The sequence below is a fragment of the Mustela nigripes genome, chromosome 13, assembly GCF_022355385.1.
Source record: "Mustela nigripes isolate SB6536 chromosome 13, MUSNIG.SB6536, whole genome shotgun sequence".
Taxonomy (NCBI): domain Eukaryota; kingdom Metazoa; phylum Chordata; class Mammalia; order Carnivora; family Mustelidae; genus Mustela; species Mustela nigripes.
In genome coordinates this window covers 40,302,307-40,329,237 of record NC_081569.1, presented here as the reverse complement: position 1 = coordinate 40,329,237, position 26,931 = coordinate 40,302,307, and the positions used below count along the sequence as shown (strand labels likewise).

Here is a 26,931-nt window from a genome sequence, read left to right as displayed (position 1 = left end):
TGAGAAAGCTTTTAAGCAACCTGGAATGTAAAGATTGCGCAAGTGAGCTCTGGTCATAGCTGAAACTCCCAGGGTAATAAAAATGCCTTCAGGCTCTTTCTGAGTTGGTTAGAAAATACTGTAGTTTCTAAACAGAGATGTCTGGGGGGGTGAGATTTGGATTCCTGCATTCCAGTGTGGTCAAAAGCAGCTGACATCACCATGATCCTGATTGCCACTATTGATTGAGTGCTTATTATAGCAAAGCATTGCGCCAGGCACTTTAGGAATGCTCTTCTTAGGTGAACTTCAAATTCATCCTGATGTAGTGTTATATCCTCTGCACAGTTTATGGGTGACAGAGTTTAGGTCTGTTGGCCTTGGTTTAAATTGGGATTTGGTCAACTCTGTCCATCCCTAGGCCTGTTTCTTAAATACCTACATGTTGTGCCACCCACCTGAAGACCGGACTTTCTCCCTTTGCTGTAAGTTATTTTCAGACATGAAAAACATTTTGCAGTTGTGATTCTGTTGATCTCAGATACATGACGTATTTGTGGCCCAACTTTAGGCCCCCTGTCTTCTTCTTCTTTTTTTTTTTTTTTTAATTTTTATTTATTTATTTGACAGATAGAGATCACAAGTAGGCAGACAGGCAGGCAGAGAGGAGGAAGCAGGCTCCCTGCTGCGCAGAAAGCCCGATGCAGGGCTCGATCCCAGGACCCTGAGATCATGACCTGAGCCGAAGGCAGAGGCTTTAACCCACTGAGCCACCCAGGTGCCCCATAGGCCCCCTGTCTTCTCTTCATACTTAATGCCTAGTGACTTCCACTGAGGACCACTTACTTATTTTTGGTGCCTAGTAATTGTAGAAAGTAACTGAGTTTTCTTAAATTAATTCTGTTAGTCTTATTAATTAAATAATCTTTGGATTGTCAGTGTGTCTGGGAACCTTATATCCTTCTAGGAAATTATTGAGGAGAAAGAAAATTACATTCATAGAGAGCTCAGTGTACCAAAGATGTTAATATCTGCATTGGTTATGGTAACAAAAAACCAGGCTAGTTGGGGAAAGACTTAATAGGTTCTGGTAACTCCCTCTGTATTATACAGAGTATCTGTAGACTGTGAAATGTGAAAAACAAAGTTATGAACAATTTTTACTGAAATATAGTTCACATACATACAATTTGCCTAGGTAAAATGCACGATTCAATTTTTTAGTGTGTTTACCGAGTTATGCAACCGTCACAGTTTAGGAATGCTTGTTTTATCATGCATTCACCTTAAAGTTGTTAGTTGTAGAGCTGATTCTTTTCCTTTCTTGTGCTTTCAGTATATTCTGTTTTCCAAATTTTCTTTGAGGACATGTATCAACTTCACAAATGGAAGGCAATAAATTTAATTACAAATAGAAATAAAGTCATTCATTGGGAAAGTTAACATTCCTTTGTCCCTTTCCTCTTCCTCTTGATATTTGTAGATAACTCATTCCACTTTTAAAAATGAGCTAATTAATATTTTACCCTCCCGTTTAAAATGCCTTCTACCTTCAGTGTAATTAAGAGGCTTGTGCCACACTTTCACCCCACACCCGCCTCAAGCCCTTTACAGGAAGAACACAATGCTTCGTAATTGCTGTTTCCTTGACATCAAAGAAAACAAAGGGTAAACCTCGAATACCTATAAACAAAGGCCAAAGTCCATGAAATGATGACTCTCTGGGCCTCCATCTCCTAGGTAGAGTAGCCCAGTACACGTGCAAGCATGTGCCAAGTACAGAGTTCTCTGGGCATTATCTGCTCTATCTGACCGACCATGGACTTCCCTTTGGTCTGAGTGCTCTCAGGAAGGAGAGCTGAGAGCAAGTCTGGAGGGTCCTTCCCTTACTATGAAACAAAGGATGATAAACTGGAACAGGCCTGGTGTGGGGGGATTAGAAAGAGGGGCCAAGCTGAGTGAGATCTGGACTGGTAATAAGGATGGGAAGCAGTTACTATTACTCCTTCCTGTCAGCCTTATACTCTCTCACCTGGGCTGCATGGCTTCTGTCCTCATCGAGGGTCTCCTTGCTTCATCCACTGCAGAGTCTTTCTCTAGCTTCATCTCCAGGCTATTTGGAAACTTTACTCTAACAGGAGTGTGCAGCCCCCATCTCGTGGTAGTGTTAGCCCACTTCTCACACCCAGGTGCTTCCCTCTGACCTCTTGGAGTGGGCCCATACTTAGCCTCTTCTCCATGCTTTCTCTGAGGAAGAGGCAGAATCAATTATTCCTTGGTCTGTGTCTCAGATACTTCATGTGAGGAATTTACAGCTCTTGTCATATTGTGTTGTTACTTATGTATGGAATTGTTTCTCCCACCAGAATGTGAGTTCCTTGAGGGCAAGGATTTTATTTCATTAAACTTACTTAATCTTATTTACACAGCCCCAGAGACTGTGTGAAAAAGTAAGTATTTAAGCTATATTTAAATAGTAGTCAAATGTACACAGATCCCATACCACACACTGTGAGTGCAGAGAAGGGGGACACGTGGCTGGTGAGATGAGGCCGCAGAGGACATTCCAGAATCTGGACAGTAGCCAGAAAGGGTAACAGTCCCCTAGTGGGCTTTGATCTGTTTTCACAAAATGAATTTAGCTTATGCTCATAAGTCTGCTTTGTTTTTAGTTTGAAGGGATCTCTGAATTTCTTGAGTATGTTACCTAAATCGAATGCATGGCTGTTTTGTGTATACTCTGGCTCGAGGTAGACTATGCAATTATTTACCTTAATTTATGTCTAGTTTTAAACTGAATAAAGCCATGCAAAAGTAGTAATATTGCTTAATTAACAAGAGGTTTCTGAGACTAAAATCTGTAGGAGTCTCTTGGTCTAGATTGGCCTTGGGTTAAATATATACTGTGGAGTGTACAACACAGCTGTGAATGGTTTACCATATGGGTCCAAATAACTAGAAAGGAAAGTCAGCTAAATTAGAAAAGGATGAATCCAGACTACATAAAATAGATTGTAATTAGAAGCAGCACAACCCCAGAGTTAGTGTAAGTGCCAATAGACTGGTACAGCTTTGGTCTCTCTCTCTTTCTCTCTAAAGGGGTGGGAAATGAGTTGCCCTATTATTATTGCCAGTTTTGATTTTAGCAGTATTTGTGTTCTCCGGAAGGGATGCAAAAGCGAGTGGTTTTTTTTTTTTACCCCCTTGCAAGCAAGCACAAGAGAGAAGCATAACTGCAGCAAGTTTTTGCACTTATTTTTTTCTTACACTTTTAAAATGGAACCATGTTTTCTAGCATGGCCAAAAATACGAACATCCCATGCCAGTGGAAAGCAGGCCAGGATGTGTATTTTTGGTTTCACCTGCACACCTGGAGGAATATTCGTTCAGCTGAGACAGCAATTAGGAATAGAGTCTCTTGAAGATGCCAGGAGGCAGATTGGCTCAGAAAGGTGGCTTCGCTCCTAAGGGGGTAGGGGGGAAAGCCTACAGAACCCTTAAGTCTGAGGGACAGTGTTCTTGTGAGAAAGGTCCCTGTGGCTCACACAGCCCAGGCCTTCCCATTCTCCTGTACTGGAAAGGAGGAAGGGAACCTTCTCTTCACCGAGGCCTTTCCCTTTGTGATTAAGTTTACTTTGGACTGAGTTCTCGTCTTACAGCAGTGCTGGGAACAAAGAAGGACCAGTGCTGAGTCACGGCCACCTTTGCTCTGAGCAGAGATTTTCAGATTTTCCTCAAAACAATCTTTGTCTGCACTGGTGTATAGATGCCAAACCTGAGCCAAAAAGTCCATAAAACATGGGTGAAGGAGTCCCTGGTGCCTTTCTAATGGTAGGCATTGGCTTTTATTGCCTGCCTCTCGGCTCCTTTTTTATTTTTTATTTTTTTGTAAAAACTGGTACCTCTTTCCCCTGAGGAAATTGGACAGTTGCTGCCACCCAAGGACACTGGGTATAGTAACCAGATTCTTTTCTGGTGTCTGCAGTGCTAAGGCAGTAAATATTAACTTCTTCACTATCAATTGAGTTAAGGGTGGGGATACTGGTTTCTCTTGCATCTGTTCAGATTTTAAAATTTTCTGTCTCATGAGGCTAACAGAGTAGCCAGGCACAAAATGGTGCTTGCATTTTGCATATCAGCCTTCATTTACAATTTGATTTGGTTTGAATTTTGGATGCTGGCCTACTTTGTGTTTTCCTGCTGGTCCTGTGGAATATTTCAGAACTATAATTATGCATGGAAGGCAGACAGGGTTCTAGATTATTGAAGCATACAGTCAGGTGGCCAGATAGAGGGCACTGAAATCCTTCCTAAGGGTCTCAGCAGAGGTGAGATCAGAGCAGAATGGAAAGAGAAGAAATTTGATTTGGGGACCAAATGTTCTTCTCAGGCACTTAGCTAAACCACACTTGGCATGAGTCAGGACCACAGCTACACTGTGCCAGTCCTGGGAGAGGTGCTGGTCTCCCCAGCCCCCTCCTACCCCATGTAGCCCTTGTTTTCTCACTCATCTCTCAGGCAGCTGCCACAGCCTTGAAACCAGGCTGGTAATCTAATGTGTGCTAATGGCAGAAGTGTTCCCCAAGCCCCCGTTGCCCTCCACTTTCATTGACCCCAAACAGAATACAACCAAGAGGCAGGCCTGCAACAGAGGAGCTAACTGTGGAGAAGGTAGTAGACATGGTCTGAGTCCTTAACTGGGTCCATCCTTTCTGCATTTGCCTAAATGTTCTCATAATCTCTTTTACAGAGTGAGAAACCAAGGCACAGGGAGGTAACTAATGTGCCCAGATAGTATAGTTCTGAGCCCCACATCATTTCCGAAGCCTTTCTGAAGCCGCTGATCTAGATGCCTCCCCTTTTCACCTGTCCCCCATGTGAATGTCCAGCTTCTGGTGGGACCCTCTGGATACAGAGAACTCACGGCTGCTGAGTGATCCCCAGGAGTGACTTCGAGAGCAGGAATTCCAGGCCAGGCAGCACTGTGACTGATGGTGGGAAGGATATTTTGGGCAACTGTGTGTGTACCTCTCTGTCCCTGAGGTCACTTCCAATAGACAGATGGCTTGTTGGCATATTAATTTTGTTGGGAGGAGCTGCCCTTTCTCACCATGTTGTTAATGGCTATCCGTGGAAGAGCGTTTCTAGCTCTTTCTATTGAGAAAAACCTCAGTTGGGCTATCTCTTCAGTGGCCATGCACTATTAGTGGGTAACAAATCCTTATCTACAGATGATTAAATATGTGTATGTTTAGATATACTAAATAGTAAGTCCAGTTCTATAAACATATGGACATGTTACTGTCCCAGATCCTGTTTGGGAACTATTTGGAAGAGTGTGGTATGAAGAAGTATGAAAGTATAATTTCGGAAAGGTACTAGCATGACTCATAGAGATATGGGATGAACACATCAAACATTTATTTAACTCAAAGGAGATAAGACTGGTTCGAGGGACATTTGAAAGCCTGGTTGTTAATAGGCACTGAGGGAAGAGTGTTGAGTTAAGATTGCTGGTGAGACCATTGGTATCCTGCAGGGCACTGAAGTTATAACCTTGAGACCATAATCTCCAAGTTAACTTGTAACCCTGCAGAGCTTGTGGCCCACAGTAGTAAGTTGAGTGAGAGCATACCCTAGAGACACAGTCTTGGATTGCCCTGTTAGCCACGCTGGGAGGCCCCTTTATAGCTACTCTGTCTTCCTCTTGCCTTATTTTTAAATTTGGGGTACTTTTTTATAATAGGAGACAGGATAGCCCAATGCAGGGAGCCCTGGTCTTGAATCCTGGTTTGAGTCCCAGCTCTGCAGGTGACTTGCTTGTGTGACCTTGGGCCTTCTATGAGCATTTATTTCCTCGTGGGTAAAAATGAGGATGACAGTAACTCCTGTCTCTTATGGATGTGGTAAAAATTACATGGTAGAATTGTGTAAAAGCACTTAGTAAATTCCTGGCACATAGTAGGTGTTCAGTGAGTGACTGATGCTATTATAATAAGCAAAATCCACACCCGTGGATCTCCTCTCTGTGGCCTGCCACTGACCTTCGTGTTGCAGAGATGATTTCTTCTGAGGTTTGATACCCATATTCCCAATAATCTAAGCTGAGGCATGTTTTTTCCCATCATCTAGATAAGGAATTTTTTTTTTTGACCAGTCAGCCACGCCCTGAGGGCCTCCTGAGCCTTCATGAAACAAAATGAAATCCATTTTCTTTGTGCAGTCAGTGTGTCTTGGCAAATGTGAGTCAGCATCCTGTTCAGAATGGCCTCTTGGTTCCTTGCCATGGACAATAAAGACACATTTTCCCTGGAATGCCAGATGTGGAGCTGACTTGGGGTTTCCATCCGTAGAGAAGGGGAGGAAACTCCAGGAGGCTGATTTTGTGATTTTGGAGTTAGCATTATGTTAGACTGCAAATGTTCTTTTCGTTTGAGAAATACAGTGGACGGTTTAAGGGACCTGAGACTCCAGAGTTTCCTGCTGAGCTCTGCTGTCAGCAGCGCCTCCCTGTGGTATCACTTGGCAGAGGTGTCAGTGTTCAGTGAGCTTGCAGGTGTTTTTTCTTACCTGGGTTATTTGGACAAAGGGAAGCATTACTTTCCCTGAAATTGTAATCGACTCAGCACCTCACAGGAGCAATTGGTAGAAGTGACTTAAAAGTCTTCTATCTAAGCAGCGTGCTGACTGCCTCGTGTTGACTGGCATTCAGAGCAGTGACTGACCTTCCAGAGGCCCCAGCTAAAGAGTGTTGTTGGAAACATTTTTGTAGTTAGGTGATACACTTCCTTTCATTTTCATGAAAGGAACGAATACTGATGAAATTTACTGTGCTGTTTCCCTTCAGGAGCCAAATTTGTGTCTTCGTTCCTTACCAATCTTAAAAATTTTAACTTCTGTCGTTTTGAGAAGATATTAAAAAAAAATCCACCTGAAACACAGAACTTACTGTGTTTTCTTTCACCCACGTTTTGTAGGGACCCCTATCTGCATCACTGTTTCCCATTGTGAGCCTTTGCTTAGGTTACTTTGACTTTCCACATGAAATACAAGAGGAGTGGGATGGGAAAAGGAACATTATTCAGGTTTGTTGCTTTTTTCCTTTATGCTCTTGCCCTGACCGCCCAGTTTCTTTTAGGCCCTGGGCCCCTTCTGCCCAGCAGCTGCTTCCTTATGCACTGAATGAGATCTGAACATGGGAATCCAGAGCCTCATCTTCTGGGCATCTGTACCTATGTTAAAGTCATTAAATATAAAGCTTTCCCGGTGTCCTGGCTCTTGCTATGCCTTGTTGACGACGACTGTGCTGACATAGGTGGCTGAGTGCTCAGTAATCATCCTTCTGGCCCCATCCTGGGCAGAAGTGGTGAGACACCGGATGACCCTTGTGGCTTCAACCTGCACTGAGCTATTTTCCACAGGAATAAACTGCCTCACCAATTATGATAGCAGGTTGAGAGGAAGCAGCAGTGTTCTGAAGATAAGATGGTTAAATCCCACTGGCAGAAATGTATATTCTGGTGGTCCGACACAGGACATGCCTTAAGTGGTTTGACTAGGCAGTTGATCCAGGGGTCCATGATCCCCCCGCCCAGTTCCATTTGAAACTTGCAGACAGTGGTATGAGAGAAATAGCTTATGTAGGTAAGGTTCTTAGAAGGCGGAGGGGGTGTCCACTGGCAGAAATAGCTCCCGTGTCTTTGTAGTTGCTGGTATTAGCATTTGTGTAATGGATCCGATTGTTCATGTGAAGGGGTCCCAGCATGTTGGATGTTGCATCTCAGCAGGCTATTCGCTTGGTAAATAATTTAAGTAAAATACGTTTAGATTCCCTCAGACTATCATAGTTGCTGCCACCTACGTGAGATCCAGGTTAACCACTCGGGCTCTTTACAGGGATTTCCAATAATTGGATTGAATTCTGACTCTGTTGGCTAGATGCTTAGCTGCTGTGAACAGAAAGGCAAAAAGCTGTCTCACTGACTCTAAGAGTGTGGGACTACACTGCAGTCAGTGTAGTGAACTCGCCAGGTGTTTTTTTCTTACCTGGTTTACTTGGACAAAGGTAAGCTTTTCTGGCCCTGAAATTTTAGGTGACCCTGTCCCTCACAGAAGCAGTTGGTAGAAGTGACTTAAATCTCTATGTAAGCAGATTTCTAAAGATCTTTGCATTCCTCATGTTTATCTGTTTCTGTTGGTGATTCTCAAATAAAAAGTGACCAGAGAGCTGGTTGAAATGCTGTTTGCTTGGTCCATAGTTCTAAGGAGGCTTTAATCAGTAGATCTTAGGTGTGGCCCAAGAGACTGTGTGTTAGTAACTGCCTCATGGGATTCTAATTCAGGTGGGCGTCTGACCACATTTTGACACAAACATAAATTTTGCATTTGTTTCCAAGGGAGAATTATTTTTGTGGGTCAGTGTTGGTGTGTGTTCAGGTCAGCAGTTCCAAAATTGCTTTCAGAAAATACTAGATTTGAGGTTGGAAGATATGATTGATTTTGTTGTTCTCTGGCATTTTCAGATTTGAGGAAGAAGGTTGGTTTTTTTTTTTTTTTTAAAGATTTTATTTATTTATTCAAGGGAGGGAGAGAGAATATGAGCAAGGGGAAGGGACAGAGGGAGAGGGAGAAGCAGTTTCCCGGCTTGGCAGGGAACCAGATGTGGCGCTCCATCCCAGGACCCTGAGATCATGACCTGAGTTGAGGGCAGAGGCTTAACTGAGTGAGCCACCCAGGTGCCTCTTGAGGAAGAAAGTTAAGTAGGAAGCAAAAACATGTTTATGGTTTTCCTAACATGAAATTAGAGCCATAGAATATTTAAGAGAGAGTGAGAGAGAACACATGTAGGGGTAGGCCTGCAGGATTGTATCTGTTAGTGTTTCATGGAAGCTGAACTGGAGGTCATTGTTCAAGTGCCTTACTTGTGCAGATGTAGAAACTGAGATCCAAACATGCCAGATGTTTACACACGTAATAGTTTCAGTTTCTTGAGCATCAGCTTCTCCATCTATAAACTAGGAAGAAGGCCTATCCTTACTGGGTAGCTGTAAAGAATAATAAAGCAATCTGTGTTAGGATATTGCAGAAACCAAAGAGAATTATATAGATGTTGCAATTATTATGCATAATGTGTTTTATTCTAATTGAAGTATGTAGAACCATGCTGGGATTCTCTCAAGGAAAAGTCACTAGTTGATTCTAATCAATGACTACATGTCATTCACAGTGTATGTAAAGAACCTTTTTTATGGCATTATGGTGAACTTTGAAAGTATATATAATCAAAAGAAAGAAAACTTTACAGTGTCCATAAGTCCATAATTCTACCACTCACATGATCACTATTAAAATTTTGTTATAAAGGCCTCTATTTTCTTGTTCATGCACATGTATTTTATAAAACTTGAGTTAAACTGTATATATTGCTTTGCCACTTGTTTTGTTTTACTTAACAGCATATCATGAACATTTTCCCATGTCAGTTAATATTTTATGCCATCATTCTGAATGACTGTAGTATCCTATTATTGGGACAGAAGAACATTTATTTAACCAGACTCTTATTGGACTTAGGGAGCGTTTTCCCTCTATTTTTTGATACTATATATAATGCTGAAATAAGCATCTTTGCAACTGAATCTCATATATAGCAATTGTAATTCTCTGTTGACATTGGTTCTCTAAAAATTGGAGGTAAAGTTATATAGATGCTGCACTTAAGTGATTAATGTACTGGTATGAACTCACTCTGAAATGAGTATATAAATACAAAAATAAATGTTACCTATTTTTATACCCAGAAAATCTAACTTGGCGCATTTTGATCTAACACGTTTGAGGGTTGAGGGTACCTTCTCTGTCAGTTTGTTCATTGCCTCTGCCTCAAAGCATTACAGTTCTGATATTTCTGTTGCTTGGGGACTCCTGATTTCCTTTAGGTCAGGCTGTTTGCCATTCACATGTAACCTTGTGGATTTAGCTCCTCTCTCCCTTGCCCAAGAATTACCTATCCAGTTATGGCAAAGACTCTTCCTTTTATTAAAAAAGGTATATAATCGGACGTGAGGGAGACCTTTCATTCTCTGAATTCTTAAAATCAGGCTTTCTTCAGTTAAATGGCATTTTAGGAGTATTTCTGATATAAAATTGGAAACTTTCAGATACCAGAAGGCATTGCTTATCTTTGTAAATACACATGTTCCAATTAAAATAGGTACTAAAATATTTTGGTGGCACTTCAAAACTCCCAATTTAGATTTAATTTAGATTAAAACACTTACTCTTTTTAATAAAGTTATAAAATTGATTATTAAAGTTGCCTATTGAAGATTAAAAGCAGTGGAACATTTATTTTCCTTAAAAAACAATTTAGTCTTCAATAAGTATGATTGTATTAATCAATTATGCTATTAAAATACAACTGCCATATTAAATCTGATTCATTTGTCATGACAGTTTCTATAATTATAGAAATTATACCTAGCTGCTTATATAGCTGTAATCCTGCAATAAATATAAATAATTGTCTCTATTAATTCAGTTCGCAGTTACTGTCTATTAAATCCCCGGTTAAATGGCAATTTGGGAACCTTCATTTAAAATCCTCCTAAATCTTTGTTGTTCTGTCTGGCTGCCAAAGCCCCACAAACACACCTCCTACGGTTGATTCCAGAACCCAGTTTATGAATAAATAGTTTTTTTAAATGCAGATATTCAAAAGGTCCATTTAGATTTGAGGTTTACAGCTGTTAGGATAAAAATTGGGTAAACACATTTGGTGGACGGTACTGACGTGGAGGACAACACTTGATGTCCTGATGTTTTGGTTTGAAAAACAGTACATAAATTTCAATTTGATAAACTGCTTAAAACCCTCAATGTAAGCCCAAAGGACTAGAGCACATGGCTGATAACGGTTCTCAACTTGTGTTTCCATAGGTGTGGATGAGGTCACCATTGTCAACATTTTGACCAACCGCAGCAATGAACAGAGACAGGATATTGCCTTCGCCTACCAGAGAAGGACCAAAAAGGTATAAGCAATTTCAGGGGTGGGGGGCATTCCTTATAGAATTTCATTTCCTTAGGCATTGCATTTTCTTTTTATGGATTCTGGCTTGTCCCGGCAAGAGCATTCTAGAACTCTTGGGTATCCAAGGTTTTCCTCTTACATCCTTGTAAGAGTCATCACTCATACTCATGATCCCTGGAGTGCTTGGAGCTCATCCATAAAGACCATACCCTCCTCCAGCCAGAGGGTGTGGAGGGAGCTCTGCTGGGAACATAAAGTTAGAAGGGACTGGGAACATCAACAATAGCAGGTATCGTTTCTAGAATGCTTACTCTGTGCCAGGCATGTAGTTCTGACATGTAGCAACTCACTTCATCTTTATGACTTCTGCTAGCTCTTGATAAGATGTTTCTAATTTAATCTTAGGACCCTGGCCTTTAGTTAGCATTGATCCTGATAGGCTCTCCTGACTCTTAAAAAAAAATACTTGAATTCTTAAGAGGTTTGCTGCAAATGGACTTAGTTAGTAGTTCATTTGGTCTACTAGGCTATCTTCAACATGCCATGCTCCCACTATTTAAAGAGTCTTTGTGTGCTTTTTCCCTTGCTTGTGCACTAGTGGTTAAGGAACAACCCAGCATTTGTTCGTCCTTTATTTTGTTGCAGTGTTAGGAAATTTTATTTTTAAAGGATGGGATGCTTTATTTTTAACTTCTTGCTATTAAAAGCTTTTGATTTATTCTTGGACAGTGCAGTAAGCGTGGCTTCCTGCAGCTTCTGTTTGACTTAATAGCTTTCACTCGTAGCCACAGTGGAGGTGAGCTGGAAAGATTCTGGAAAAGACATTTCTTTTCTTGGGGTTGACATGACCACCAGGGTTCTGAGAGTTGCAGGTCAAGCCCTGCTATGGCTCCCACCCCTACCTACTCAAACAGTTGGAAAGGACATAAATAGGGAAGAATCCAGCTTCTATCATCTTACGTGCATTAAAATTCTTTTTCCAACTAGACTTATATAATCTTTTGTAGTGAGGCATAGAGGGGAGTGTTTTATTTCTCCAGTTTCTAAAAGGATCTGGGACCTGGTAGGGCTGAGTTCCAGTTGGAGCAAAAGGCTCACTTCTTTGGATAGTGTGCTTATAGTTGCTCCTTCATTTGTCACTTACAGAGTGGGGTATTCAAACACACTTAGGTGTGTACACACATGTGTACACAGAAACACAAAAGCCTGGATCTCAATTTCAAATTAGATGGAGAACGAAGCTCTTACATACTCTGTTGGATGGAAGATATTACCAGAATCATGATAGTGTTCGTTGACCACACAGGCTTTGTTTGTGTTGGGGACTGCTTACTGTCCTACTGATTTTTCTTTTTCTTCTTCTTCTTCTTAAAGAAAGGGAGAGAGTGGGGAGGAGGGGCAGAAGGAGAGGGAAGGAGAGACTCATAAGCATGCTCCACACCTAGCACAGAGCCTGATGCAGGACACAATCTCAAGACCCTGAGATCATGACCTGAGGCAAAGTCAAAAATCCGAGGCTTAATCAACTGAGCCACCCAGGCACCCCTGTCCTACTGATTCTTGATGTCTCTCAGTCTTAGGCTAAGGAATATTGTCATCATGTATAGAAAGATACATAAATTACTTGAGATCATTTCTGAAGGAGATTTTGGAAGCAGAACATTAGTGTTTTGAATGAGTTGTTTGCATAATCAAGGAGAAAGCTCTGTGTAGAGAGTACATTGGAGTATGGACTGTGGCTGCCTCTGTCGTGAACCTTGAACAGCATAGGCAAAGCTAACAGGTGGAGAGGAACGGAGGAAGAGGATTGGTCTTATGTTTTTGCTTTTTTTTTTTAAGGTTTTATTTATTTACCTGACAGACAGAGATCACAAGTAGGCAGAGAGACAAGTGGGGGGTGGGGGAAGCAGGCTCCCCGCTGAGCAGAGAGCCCAATGTGGGGCTCGATCCCAGGACCCTGAGATCATGATCCGAGCCGAAGACAAAGCTTTAACCCACTGAGCCACCCAGGCACCCCTGGTCTTGTGTTTTTTTCCACATTCTATCAGATGCCAAATTTTCCAGATAAGGAATAAATAATGTTTTATTTATCAAACATTTCTGGGATTTCTGTTATATGCAAAGCCCGGTCCTAGACATCATAAGAGACAGGAAGTTCAATGCCAATAGGAGTTTATAATAGAAGTGGAAGACATCAGTAGGCACCCAAATGCTATTTTAAGTTTGAGCAGAGAATGAATGGGTAGAGGGGTGTCAAGGGTAGGCTAAGTTTAGAATGACCTAACCTCAAATTTCCAAATTGGAAAATTGGTGCTATAATTGGAAGGTGTTACTTTTCAAGCCCCTTTCTAAGTGCTGTGTGTTAGTAGGACACCAGGAATCAGAAGAGAGTAGGTGGTGGTAGACATGGGCCAGGTGATTTCCAAGGTTCATCTTAGTTCTCACTGCCTAGGAATGATCTGAGAAGATTATCCCAGACTGCACAACACCTCCTGGCACCTGCAGATACTTTTAGGAGCTAACCGTTATAGACGCCCTGGAGTGCTGCAGGCAAGCAGGAGAAAAAGAAGGGGAGAGAATAGGAAGGAAAATGTGAAAAGAAAGGAAAATAATTGCAATAGGAGAATTCAGGCATCACTCAGTGCTCATGATGTGTAGGAAGTTTAAGCACCAGTTTAAGTGGCTGTAAAATGACCCATTGCATTGGGGTATTTGTCTCCATACATGGGGGTTGAACTCAGACCTCTGACATAACAGTCTATGTTGAGACAGTGGAAACCTTAAAAAACAGTACAGAGCAGGGAAACCAAGGAGGTGAATGCGGGACTTCAGTCTCCCATTGTCTCTGGACGGAGACATGTTTGATGTGGACGGAGAGATGTTCTCGCAGTCTGGAATGAAGCATTTTGCTTACGAAAGCTTCATGATCCAACTTCCACCCATGGTGGGGCTTCTGGTTCCTCCAGAGACTTTTAGGAGGTGCAGTTGCACCAACATCTTTTACTCTAACCACCTTCTTAGTAGAGGCCTTGACCTTGGAAAGTGCCTTATCTTCCATGAGTGCTTATCACTTGCAAGTGTGCTATGAAGCACCCTCACACTCCTAGCTTTCTGAGGAATTGCATACTGCCCTGGTTTCTTTGTATTGACTGGGAGAAGATGGCTCAGTCAGCTTGGATGCTAAGGGATTTTTGTCAGAGCAAAGGCCGATCTTGTGGCTTTTGACATTGGAGTCTGTGGAAGGGAATGCGTTTGAGACAGTTGGGTCTGTGATCCCAGAGTGGACAAGGAATCATAATCCATTTTACAAACACATCCTGCTTTTGTTTTATTCACCAGTTTTAAAGGGAATATTGGTTACCAATCACATTTTCCATGTTCTTGCCTATTTTTCTGAAGGAACTTGCATCAGCGCTGAAATCAGCCTTGTCCGGCCACCTGGAGACAGTGATTTTGGGCCTATTAAAAACACCTGCTCAGTATGACGCTTCTGAGCTGAAAGCCTCCATGAAGGTAAACATGTGTGAGATGCAATCTCTGTCAAATCCGCCATTAATATTTGTGAATTACAGCTCTCTGGGTATAATTAGGTGATTTTCAGTTTTGTTGAATTCTCATTTGGTACCATTTTTTTTTCTAATGAACTGAAGCTATAAGTCTCAGGATTTGTACCAAAAATATTTCAATTACTCTTTTTAAGACTGTAAAGAAATTTCATGATGCTGGGAAGTCAGTTATCCAGCTGCTACTGCTTGGCACCTGGGCAATTGGAATACCATTTGGAAAAACTACTTCCTTGATTACACTTCCTCCTTAAAAAAAGATTTGTTGTGATATTAAGGCAAAAGTAAAACTCATAGCTTTTGTCAAGTGAAACTTGCAAATTCTGCCCATGTTCTCTTGGGTATTTCTTCTTCTGACCTTCTTCTGTCAGTCCCATTGTTTAATTCAAATTTGGGCAAATCAGGACATTACAGTACATATAAAGGGTGGTTTCAGGTTGTAATTAGTACCTGTGTTTTGTTCAAAGTATTATAGCACAGATTATCTCTTTTGTTTATTTTTTGTTTTTGTAAAGTTATTTGGAATTTTAGGTTACATTAGGCAGTAGAAATTCCAGGTTAGAAAATCCCTGAATTCTGTGTGTACCTAAAACATCAAGTATTATATAAATGTGATAGAGGCATAAGCATAAATACATTTTATAGGAAAACATAACCCTTTCTATAGTATGTGCCTGCAACACTTTGAGTAATCTGATACTGCCCTCTGCTGATAAAACTTGGTAAAGTCCCGAGTAGGGGGGAAAGCCGCAGTTTTCATTTTTTATTCGGAGTCCAGTTGCATTTTCTGTGATGCTCCTGTTTCTGAATTATGAAGAGACCGAGCTATAAGCCTGTCACCAGAGCTGATGTCACAGTTTATGTCATCTTTTTCCCCAGAGAGCACCTCGAGAGCGAGGCAGCTTCGCATACCAGGCATTTCCATCGCCCAGGACTTGATAGCTTAGGGCTGCTGCAAGATTTGTTGGGGAATCTCTTTCTTCCTTCAGTTTTTCAGCCTAACCCAAGCTCTGCTCAGTTTATTTGAGCAGATTGGCTCTGAGTTTCCCAAGTAGGTTATATTGCAGTGAAGGTAGATGATGAATGACGAAATGTCACCAACATTTAATGATCCTGCTTGATAAAAAGAACAGTCCTGAAAACCAAATCTTGGGTTTTCTGGAGACATGGATGAGTTAGCCTCTCCTAGGTTTCTTCTGACCATCATCACTTCAGATCAGTTTATCTTACTTTCGTCAAAAATCTATTTAGTTGTGATGTGTGCAATTTTACTAGTATCTTTTACTCGGTATTAGTGACTTGAAATGGACCTGCTGGAGCTGTCATTCACCACTGTAATCTCTGTAACTGGGCCCAATGAAAGGTGCTTTGACTACTGAATCTTTGACCTTGTGCCAGCTCTTCCATTAGCTGTCACAGTTGAGTACCCTTCTGAAATCCATAAAGCTCGAAGTGACGTTAACTGAACTATGCTTTTCAAAAAAAAAAAATCTGTTTTGACTTCTGGCAATACCAGTGGCACTACTGGCCATATGTTATGGTAGAAGTTGCCCTTGTGATAGGACAATCTGTGGGAAGCACAGGCCAAGTTTTGGAAATTGCCAAGGTCACCTCTGAATACAGAGATAAAAATACTGTTAGAATCCTAACAGTGGTATATCAGCACTGGTATATCAGCAGTGAAAGAAAACATCTTATATCGCCACACGTGTTTTACATTTCAACAGTGTCAGGATATAGCATTTCTTCCAATGCAGTATCATTTTTAGACTATATTTCTATCATCTTAAGATTGAAAACCTGCCCCTAACATATTTGAAGGCACTTAGTCACTCTGTAACATGTGTATAGAATGTTGTGTAGGCCTTTTGCTCAGGTAGGAAGAAAGTATGGCTGTGCCAGAACCTCTACATATCATGATTTAAAATTCTGAAAGAAGAGGCATTGGCTCATAGATTAGATTAAGAATAAAATTTAAAATTAACCATTAACCTGAGGTTTAGCTTATATTATACAAACCGCTTTTCAGGGGTGTATAAACTCTAATAAGTTTAATTAATAGCTGATACACTTTTCATGTGGATAAGTTTCTTATTGTATTAACACCTTATAATTGATTTACATTTTAAACAGTTGTAATTCTACTTAGTTCAAAGTAATATTTCCATATTCGGAAAGACAAGTATTAGAGAAGCCTGATTATTAAATCTTGACTTTGATCATGAAGCCAGCTTTGAAATACATGTTTCATTGAGGCCTTTCAAGCTTTCTGGCACGTTCAAAAGTGTATATATTAAATTTGAATACATCACCCATCGAATTCTTCTTCCTTAATAAAGTGTTGGTGTCTAGGTTTATTTGGCAGTTCATTATTTCCTTTTGCTTCCCTAAAATGCCTGAAGAGTGCATAGTAATCAAGCAAAAATGGAAGTACAAGAATAAAATTTTTAACATTAACCCAATTTTACATTTCAAAGAGGTAAAGCTAAAAATTTTATCTTATCTGTACATTTCCCTGGTAAAAGACTTATTCCATTCCAGTGATGCTGACTGCAAATGACAACAAACTCTCTATATTCCCTTACTTTATATCACTGAGCAGAATTGTTTAGTAAAGAAAATTTTCCCATCTATTAAAATAATTTGAAAAATAGAGAAAAAATAGGAGGAAGAAAAAGTTACTCATTCTGTAAACCCATTACCAAAAGGCAACTGTATTGACATAGTTGATTGAGCTCAGATGTATCACTTATATCATCTTTTATTCTTGTGAAGCCTTTTTTTAAGAAATAGAAAATAACATTACATTGTGCTATGGAATACAGGAGTGATCCCCCCACTAAGAATATGGAAAGGAGCTTGCTAACTGACCCAATCCAAGTTTGCAGTTTCCTGATTGAGATCAGAGAAGTACACTAATGGCTAAGAGGATTTTCCATGCTGATGTCTTTTGCCTGGTTCACAGGGACTGGGGACTGATGAGGACTCCCTCATTGAGATCATCTGCTCAAGGACCAACCAAGAGCTTCAGGAAATTAACAGAGTCTACAAGGAAAGTGAGTAGCCCTAGTTCTTTGATGCAGCTTCTCAGCCCAATGTCTGTAACCTCATCAAGGCTCCCTGGATAGTGTTGGGGGCAGGATGCCTGGATTACCTATGCAGAAGTGCTGTCTGGACCATCCAGGGGTTTGCCATGGTCCAAGTCCCTCCACCTTCTTGGGGCCTGTGTTGGTAATTACATTCCACTAGACCGTCTATAAAAGGATAGGCAGGAGGGGAAAGAGAGAATCAAAAAGAACTTTTTTGTAAAGGGTCTGATGGGAGGCATAGAAAGCATGTACTTGGATTTAATGTACTGGGTGCTTCCCACTCTCTGCTTAAGAGGTTCCCAGCTCTGGATTGTGGATAATTATTGCAAGAGGCATGTGGCTGTATGTGCACCAAGCACTAGAGGAGGCTATGGGTAGAATCAATGATGCAGCTTACATGTGTAGCTGTTACTAGGTTTCAATGTAGAAGCTATTTTGAATAAAAAAATACAGATTCATTCAAAAGTACTCTCTAGTTCTTACTAATTTTGCCATTGTGCATTTTCTCATTCAGTGGATAACAAAGCACAGTTGGGGTATGTGTGTGTCTGTGTACGTGTAGCCTTCCAAATTTTTTCATTTTGAAAGTGAGTTTTCACAGTTAAGTTTGGGAAACAGTATTCTAGCTATGAAAGAGGTCACTGATCAAAGGTGAGCTTGAGGATGCCTGATTTGATCTAGCTCTATCTCCTGTCACTGATAATAACATTTGGCTCTGATTTTATGAGGCTAAAAATCATAAAATAAATCATGGACCATCTGCCCTCATTTGGGTGGATATGTCCATGCTGCCACAGCTGTTTCTGCTTCTCAGAGGCGTAGTGCAGCAGGGGCGGTTGGCGGGGGGGGGGGTGGCTGGCTGCACAGGCAGGAAGCATAAAGCCAGATGTGTTGTTTTCCAAGTGTACAAGACTGATCTGGAGAAGGACATCGTTTCTGACACATCTGGTGACTTCCGCAAGCTGATGGTTGCCCTTGCAAAGGTTTGTTTCCGGTTTATTCCTTTGTCCTTGTTTCCTCCCAATTAAGGTCCTGTACCTCATTTTATACCTGGCATCGAATTAGCTCAATCCTCTGTGCCTGCATCAGAATCTCCAGCTGCATTTCTGACAGGGGGTTTGCACTGTCACTGCAGAGTTGTCATTTTTGTATAATAGGATTTCTTATCCTGGGAAACCGCACGGTCAAGTGGACTTCAGGGCCAGAGGAGGAATAGGCAGCTCTGAAGTCCTGGCCTGGATTATGTGCCAACCCTTACCGCATGACTTGGGGAAGGTCACTTTGCCTCTGTCAGTGGCCACATAGGACCCAGTGGGAAGGGATCCTCTTGTTTTTCTTTCATTCTCTCTGCTCTCACTTCTTCTGAGAGGGTTTGCCTAGGTAGTCCTTTGCCTGGAGAGGGGATCTTTGTTTGCTAATGCTAACACAGAAACCTGAATGAAAGGCATTTCCCTTCTGAGTCCTGAGTCCTGACCAGTGTGCAGTTCAAGACCTCTGTGCTAGAGGAAGGAAGAGAAAAATATTTTCTTCAAGAACCTCAGTGACAAATGATTGATTGGTAATGCTGTCTCCTGCCTGCTCACATACCTGTTACTGTAGCAACTCCGTACAGCCTTCCCCGCCAGTTCCTCACCCTGCATCCCACCAACCACCCATCTTCCTGGAGTCCACTTTCAGTAATTCACTCCCTTGATCAAAGCCCGTTTCTGCCACCAAATCGGAACTTTTACTGCCTTGAGAACTTCCCTAGACCTTGTCCCTTCCTCACTTCATCTTCCTTCAAGGATTCCTTCCTGCTTATTACCTTCTGCTCTATCTGCCCTGTGGCGTGCTCAGCCTCTCTCTGTACTGTTCCCGCTGTGGGGAATGGCTTCCTCCTCCTCCCCTTTACCAGCCTCATTGACTCAGGCCTCAGTGTGCACCTCAACCCTACACCGTTGTCCACAGACTTTGCTGACAGTAATGACAGATCTCTCCCTTCTTCTGCATTTTATGTCTGCATAAGCCATGGATCACTGTGTTTTTTACCTTTTGTTCATGCTTATTTTTCCATCTGGATGGTAAGCTCTCTGAGGGAAGGAATTAAACATCATTAGTGCTTTTTTTGAAGGTAGAGGGAATTCTAGAAAGTGCTTGTCCCAGGAGGGTGTCCCCCTACCCCCACTTCACTACCTCAGTTATTTACTAATCTTTGGTCTTATCTAGACTTGAAAGTGAAGAAAAATTTTAAATGTGTGTGTGTGTACCATAAGTTAAATAATGGTTTTCATGAGTTGGAGAGAAGAATGAAATTTTCAACATTAAAATACACAAAGAAACCTATTTGATGTTCTTTTGTTTTCTTCTGTAGGGTAGAAGAGCAGAGGATGGCTCTGTCATTGATTATGAACTGATTGACCAAGATGCCCGGGTAAGTGTCAAGGTTCTTGTTTGAGTTTCTGTTTTCTAGCAGGTCTCTAGATAGTCTATACAGTAGTTATCGATCCTCTGTAACAATTTACCTCCAAACTGAGTGGCTTAAAACAAAAACACATACATCTCTCAGTTTCTGTGGGGTGTGGCTTACCTGGGTGGTTCTACCTCAGGACTTCTTATGAGGCTAGGGTCAAAATATTGACCAGAGCTGCATGTTCTGAGAGCCTGACAGCTTCAAGAGGATCACCCAGCCATGTGAATGTTGGAAGGAGGCCTTGTATTTCTCTGCCTGTGCTTTTCTAAGGGCTTGCTTGAGCGTCCTTGTAACATGGCAGCTGGCTTTCCCAAGTGAGTGAGCCAAGAGAGAAAGCAAGGAGGAAGCCAAATGCTTGTTATCATCTAATTTCAGGAATCACAGTGTCACCTTTTTTTTTTTTTTATTTATTTGACAGAGAGAGAGCGTGCAAGAGGGGGAGCAGCAGGCAGAGGGAGAGGGAGAAGCAGGCTCCCTGCTAAGCGGGGAGCCTGATGTGGGACTCAATCCCAGAACCCTGGGGTTATGACCTTAGTCAAAGGCAGACCCTTAATGACTGAGCCACCCAGTTGTCCCTCACAGTGTCACTTCTGTCATACTCTTAGAAGTGAGTCACTATGGTGTAGCCTATAGTCAGTTCAAAAGGAAGCAGGTGCCATTTTTGGAAGGGAGAAATGTCAAAGAACTCGTGGGCTTCATTTTCACTTTCTGGGAATAGTAGTTATTTTAAGATAATCCCTCTTGATGCTGTTGTTAATTACGGGACCAATACCTGACTCATGTGCTTATTTAGGCTTTACTTGTATGGAAGTACCAGATTCTGCAGGGTGTGATAAGACTGTGTGCACTCTTGTGCATTTGCTACAAATAAACACCAATAAACAACATGGCAGAGTGGAAGAAGACACGATATGCCCTTTGTGGTGAGGGAAAAGGGGAAGAGTAAGGGAGACCCTACTTTTCTGGTTGAATAGCACTTCTGCTGGTTATAGTGCCATAATCACTAAGAACTGTTTGTTAAGCTAATTCAGATCACTATGAACTATATACCTTTCCCAAACAGTTGTCAACTATCTCAAGGCATTTTATAAGAGTTTCAGAACAAAATTAATTTAAATTTATTTTGGTTTTAAAATTCAGTATGTTCTGAGGTACCTGGATGGCTCAGTGGGTTAAGTGTTCAACTCTTGGTTTCAGCTAAGGTCATGGTCTCAGGTCATGGGATGGAGCCACAATTTGAGCTCCATGCTTGGCACAGAGTCTGCTTGACATTCTCTCTCTCCCTCCCTTCTGCTCCTCTCTTTCCCACTCTCCCTCAATAAATAAATAAAATATTTAAAAACTGAAATGAAATTCATTATGTTTCACAGCACCTTTAACAGGAGGTAGAGAAATGTTTTAAATAAAGTAATATTAGTTAGGTTTCACAACTTCTAGATAATGGGTGTTCACTGAACGAATATCTTATCCTCGTGTAAGTCTTTCTCCTTCCCTCCTTGCCATTCGTAGCATTCTTAGCACTTGTAGCTCCTAAATTTTCCAGAAACTAAAAATTAGACTTCCTGAGTCTCTAAGAAATGTGGGTGTGGATACCTGATCTGTAGCTGTCTTCGACAGACAACCATTAGCTTATTTGCTATCAAAAGTACCAAAGGAAGGAGGGCTGGATGTGCTTGTTCTTCTGCATAGGAATAGAAGTGCTTGGTTCTTCCTTTGTCAGTCAAGGAAGTAGATGTGTACAGCATACACCTCACAAACAATCTAGTCTCATGCTGTGTTTGCGTCTAAGGAAGACTGCTCTTAATTAAGACTTTTGACTTAAATACAACATATTTGCCTATATCTTCAGCACAGTCATCCTTCTCATTTGGCATTGAGTTTTTGAGTTTCTTTGCATGATATTTTTTATGACCTTACCCTGGATGTGTAGTCAGCTTTCTTGGTTGGTTGTGCTTGTAGGATCTCTACGATGCCGGAGTGAAGAGGAAAGGTACTGATGTACCTAAGTGGATCAGCATCATGACTGAGCGGAGTGTGTGTCATCTCCAGAAAGGTGGGTTCTGTACTGAAGAAGTCTTCAAGCCTATGGATGGTCCCCTCAGCCCAGCTTGCTGGTTATCTGTGTTGGGGCATGGGTCTGCCAGAACAAAGTTCACTCTCTACTTTGTGCCTCATAATCTTATCCATTTTTCCATCACCAGATCCATTTTCCCTTCTCTTCCATTTTGGATCCTACTTTCTCCTAAATATTTTCCATATTTGATGCTTTAGCTGCTCCTTCTTGTCCAGGATCATTTTATCTTGCCATATTTGTTGAAGTAATGGACTTTCCTGGGCTCTGTGTACTGTTTCTCACTGCTTCCAAACAGAATAGTTTCCACTCAGAGTTAAAGATGGTCAAAATATGTGGCCCAGGCAGTGCCATTCAGGACCGATGCAGTACAGCTGTCCCAAGCCAGCCAGTGCCGTGTCAGCTCTGGTCCACCATGACAACCTCTAACACTCTAAGATGCTGTGATCATCCTCATTTGCTTATTTATTTTTACCATGGTGCATAAGCATGTGAGTGATCACTGACAGCTTTGATTAGTGGCTCTTATTATAATTACTTTTTGCTTTTTCTCAGTATTTGATAGGTACAAGAGCTACAGCCCTTATGACATGTTGGAGAGCATCAAGAAGGAGGTCAAAGGAGACCTGGAAAATGCTTTCCTAAACCTGGGTAAGCAAGTGTGCCTCCCCTGCCACCCCGGCCCATTGCTAGTGGACATGAGCTTTCAGGAAATTGTGCCACAGTGGAAGTGACCAGTGGCCATCCTGTTCATTCAAGTGCTTTTGGGACAGGTGGTTGCTTTACCTGATTTGGTTTGTTGTATAATCTTCACTGTATAAATGTAAGATACAAAACTAAGGAGGGCTTGAAGCTGGTAGAGTGAGGAATTGCCCAGGAAGAAAAAGATGACAAGAAAAAGGGCTCTGTCAGGGATACTCACATTTCCACATTGGTTTTTGCAGCCCTCAGGGTCCCCACGTTTAAAATGGCGGTGGAGCTGACTTTCAGAGGACCCCAGTTTTCCCTTAGTTTTTCCCCTTTTGCAGCCCATTCCTTTTATGTTAGATCATCTTGTTTGCACCCCAAAGTCTGGGCCTCCGCCCTCACTGGTGAAGAAAGGAGCAGCTGACCCCTTTTCTTCTTTCCACAGTCCAGTGCATTCAGAATAAGCCCCTGTATTTTGCTGACCGGCTGTACGACTCCATGAAGGTAAGGGGAGTTAGCTGAGAGGTCCATGTTTACACGCTAGGCTTTTCTTCTCTTGTGCCCCCAAACTAAGTCTTCTTGACTAGTGGATAGTGGAGGGTCCCCACTGTCCAGGTGTAGGAATGTACTGGTCAGCCATGATTGTGTCTGACGGGTGAGAAGACTACAAGTCCGTCTTCTCTCTCTCTGTCTCTCGACTACTTGAATATGTGTTTGTGTGCAGGTAGAAAATAAAATACCAGATGGTAATCATGTCTGATTCCTGCTTAAATTTCTCAGGGATTGCCTTCCATTACCCCAGAGTAAAGACAGGCAAGGAAAGGAGGGATTACCAAGCAGTCACCTGCCCTAGACATTGTGCTACTTATTTCATCTGAAATCATTACCAAAAAGCCCTTGTGGCTTGTGTTATTTTCTTTATAGATCAGGAGACTGGAGCTCAGAAAGCTTCAACTAGCTTGATGTTACATAGCCACATTGGAACTTGGGTCTGTCTGACTCTGAAGGCAGCCCTACCGCTATCTCTTGAATGGACTGTATCTTCCCACAATCCCGGCCCATATTCTATGCCTCAAATGTCCCTTGTGATTTCTGGTTTCCTGGCCCTTCTTCCTGGACCACCCCTTGTCCACTCCCATCTCCTTCTCCCATCTCCCTCAGATTCTCTGTCAGCTAGCACCTGTTCCTTGGTGCCTCTGGTCTGAGACTCTTGAGAGTAAACTCAGTTGTCTTTACTGTTTATACCGTTCAAAATGGCACAAAGCGGTATTTTTTTTTTTTTTTTTTGCCCTGTGAGCCAGGGACTGTTTGTTACATATGGAAACCCGCACACTTCTTAAACTGAGCCGTGCTATAGTTAGGGCTCCTACAAGTTTATTGGGTGAACATAGTAGGGCTTTATGCTGATTTCATCCTAGTGTGTTTGGAATTCCAAGATGCTCATCTTCCTTTCTCCCTCCCTCCCTTTCTCCCTTTCTTTCTTTCTTTCATTTTTTATTTTTTTAGAGAGGGAGTGAGGGAGGGGCAGAGGGAGACAGAGAATCTCGAGCATGCTCCATGCCCAGTGTGGAGCCCAACTCAGGGTTCAGTTTTATGACCCCTGCGATCTTGAGGTCAGCTGAAATCAAGAGTCAGATGCTCAACCAACGTAGCCACTCAGGCATCCCAAATATCATTTTTCTTAAAGAAATAGTTTCATCATTACCTTTGCAGCTTCTTAGAGGGCAGCATTAAGAACTTAGATGAGTTCCATATATAAGAAAACTTATTGGATTAACATTGTCAGTGAATTGTAACTTGGAACATCAACTTGACTTTCAGGGCAAGGGGACTCGTGATAAAGTTCTGATAAGAATCATGGTCTCTCGCAGTGAAGTGGACATGTTGAAAATTAGGTCTGAATTCAAGAGAAAGTATGGCAAGTCCCTGTATTACTACATCCAGGTAAGCCTTACGGTGATGCGTTGGCCCTGCCAGGCCATCCAGAAGGCCCTGGCTCTGTGGGCCGGGGGCCTGTCAGAATGATGACAAGGGTGGTGGTTTTCTCATTCATTGGCAAGAGATGCTGGTCATCAGATACCAAGGGTTTATTTTGAAAGTGCCATTTGTGACTTGTCCTAGAATCTTCCAGAGACAATCAAAGATCTTATACTTCCCACATCTACTATTCTATAGCGATAATTGGTGTTCATGGCAATAATCATGTAAGACTTGCTGAAGAGCTAGACATTCTGAAGAGCCTGAGATCAATTAAATTTTACATTTTTATTATGCAGTTCACCCTCGCTCAACACAGGTTTGAACTTCACTGATTGACTTAACGATTTTCTTTTGATAAATACAGTGTAGTACTATAAATGTATTTCCCTTCTGATCTTAATAATATTTCCTTTTATCCTCCGTACTCTATCATAAGAATATAGTATATAATACATATAACAGACAAAATATGTGGTAATCAACTGTTTATGTTATTGGTAAAGCTTCTGGTTAACGCTTATTAGTAGTGAAGTTTTTGGGGTGTCAGAAATTTTATGTGGATTTTTGTCAGGGTGGAACAGAGGCATGGGTTGGCACCCCTCAGCCTTCCATTGTTAAACAGTCGACTATTTCCATTTTTTCAAAGTCCTCTGTGACAGGCCTGGCAATGTTTAGTTACTCAGAACTTCCATCTCTTTAATCAATTTAGTCTCTGTTTGGAGAGACGAAGCCTTTGAATGCAAGGAGGGGCTGCTCACAGTGGCCCCCCAGCTGGGTATTTCAGACAGACATTGCAGCCCCTCTTTTCCAAAAGACCCTGAAAATTTCAAAGGCATGTCAGTGGTTACCAGGGATGAATTTTGAGGTGGGTTTGGTATACCCAGGTTTTTTAGGGCACACATTTCTTCACTTCACTAGCTTATTCCCGCATGACCTTAAGAATCCCAGAAACAGCATCGTGAGGTGGGAGAGGCCCTTGTTTTCTCTGAAAGTGTTAGGGGAGGTGAGAAAAATGGTGGTGCTTGCAGGACCTTACTGCAGGAAGGGCAGGCCGGCTTGTGTGGGCCTGATTCCTTGCCGCGTGAATCCCTAGTACCTCACCTTCTCTCTTATGGTCATGGCACTAGAAGGTCTCCCCGGGCCAGACTCTCCGAGGGCCTGCTGATGATGGCTGAGGTCTTGTGGCTAGGCAGGTCCCGCCGAGCATTCTCTTGCTATTCCTAGGGAAGGCTCTATGTGCATCAAGCCTGTTCTATGCTAGTCGCAGAGTGGGGGTCCTTGCTTTGATTACTGATTTTCTTTTTTCTCCTTGGCCATTTGTAGCAAGACACGAAGGGCGACTACCAGAAAGCGCTGCTGTACCTGTGTGGTGGGGATGACTGAGGCCCACGACGGTTAAGCATCCAGGAGTGGTGCTCCTTTGTTTCCAGCTAACAATTCTAGAAAGTAGCTTATGACTAATAGTCCCCTTGCGCCCGTCCCTGCAGGGATGGCGTATCACCCGCTCCCCATCCTTATTGCAGTTGCCTAAGCATTGCCTGCCTCTCATGTCTAGTCTCTCCTTTTAGCCAAAGAAATGAACATTCCAAGGAGTTGGAAGTGAAATCTATGATGTGAAACACTTTGCCTCTTGTGTACTGTGTCATAAACAGATGAATAAACTGAATTTTTACTTTATAAACAAGTACTTTGTTGACCTTGCTTTCAACTTAATTGTTAAAATCAAACAAGCTTAAAAAATAAAATAATCTCACCCCCTTATGGACATTGGGGAGGGTATGTGCTTTGGTGAGTGCTGTGAAGTGTGTAAACCTGGTGATTCACAGACCTGTACCCCTGGGGATAAAAATATATATTTATAAAAAAATAAAAAATTAAAAGTAAAAAAAAAAAAGATAAAAAATAAAATAAATGAAATTCAAAAAATAAATAAATACAATAAAAAGTAGAAATCAAACATGTGTAAGGGCTATATTGTTCAGCTGGTGTAAAGCTGTCCCCTGGAGGAATAAAGCTCTAGAACTCAGCTGTCTGATATGGTAGCCTCTATCCAGATGTGGCTGTTTACATTTAAATTAATG

The 26,931-nt window shown here is 41.8% G+C and overlaps 1 protein-coding gene across 2 annotated transcripts in view; it reads left to right on the top strand.

The window, feature by feature from the left end:
• The window catches only part of ANXA2 (annexin A2), a 43,563-nt gene extending 17,026 nt beyond the window's left edge, over positions 1-26,537 (top strand). For both annotated transcript variants that reach the window (XM_059372047.1, XM_059372048.1), the window contains exons 4-13: positions 10,918-11,012; positions 14,411-14,524; positions 17,540-17,630; positions 18,567-18,646; positions 20,014-20,073; positions 22,072-22,165; positions 22,739-22,834; positions 23,316-23,374; positions 24,692-24,814; positions 26,174-26,537. In XM_059372047.1, the coding sequence (XP_059228030.1) occupies positions 10,918-11,012; positions 14,411-14,524; positions 17,540-17,630; positions 18,567-18,646; positions 20,014-20,073; positions 22,072-22,165; positions 22,739-22,834; positions 23,316-23,374; positions 24,692-24,814; positions 26,174-26,233 (872 nt within the window). In that variant the 3' untranslated portion in view covers positions 26,234-26,537. The remainder of the gene's footprint in view (positions 1-10,917; positions 11,013-14,410; positions 14,525-17,539; positions 17,631-18,566; positions 18,647-20,013; positions 20,074-22,071; positions 22,166-22,738; positions 22,835-23,315; positions 23,375-24,691; positions 24,815-26,173) is intronic.
• The last annotated feature ends 394 nt before the right edge of the window (positions 26,538-26,931 follow it).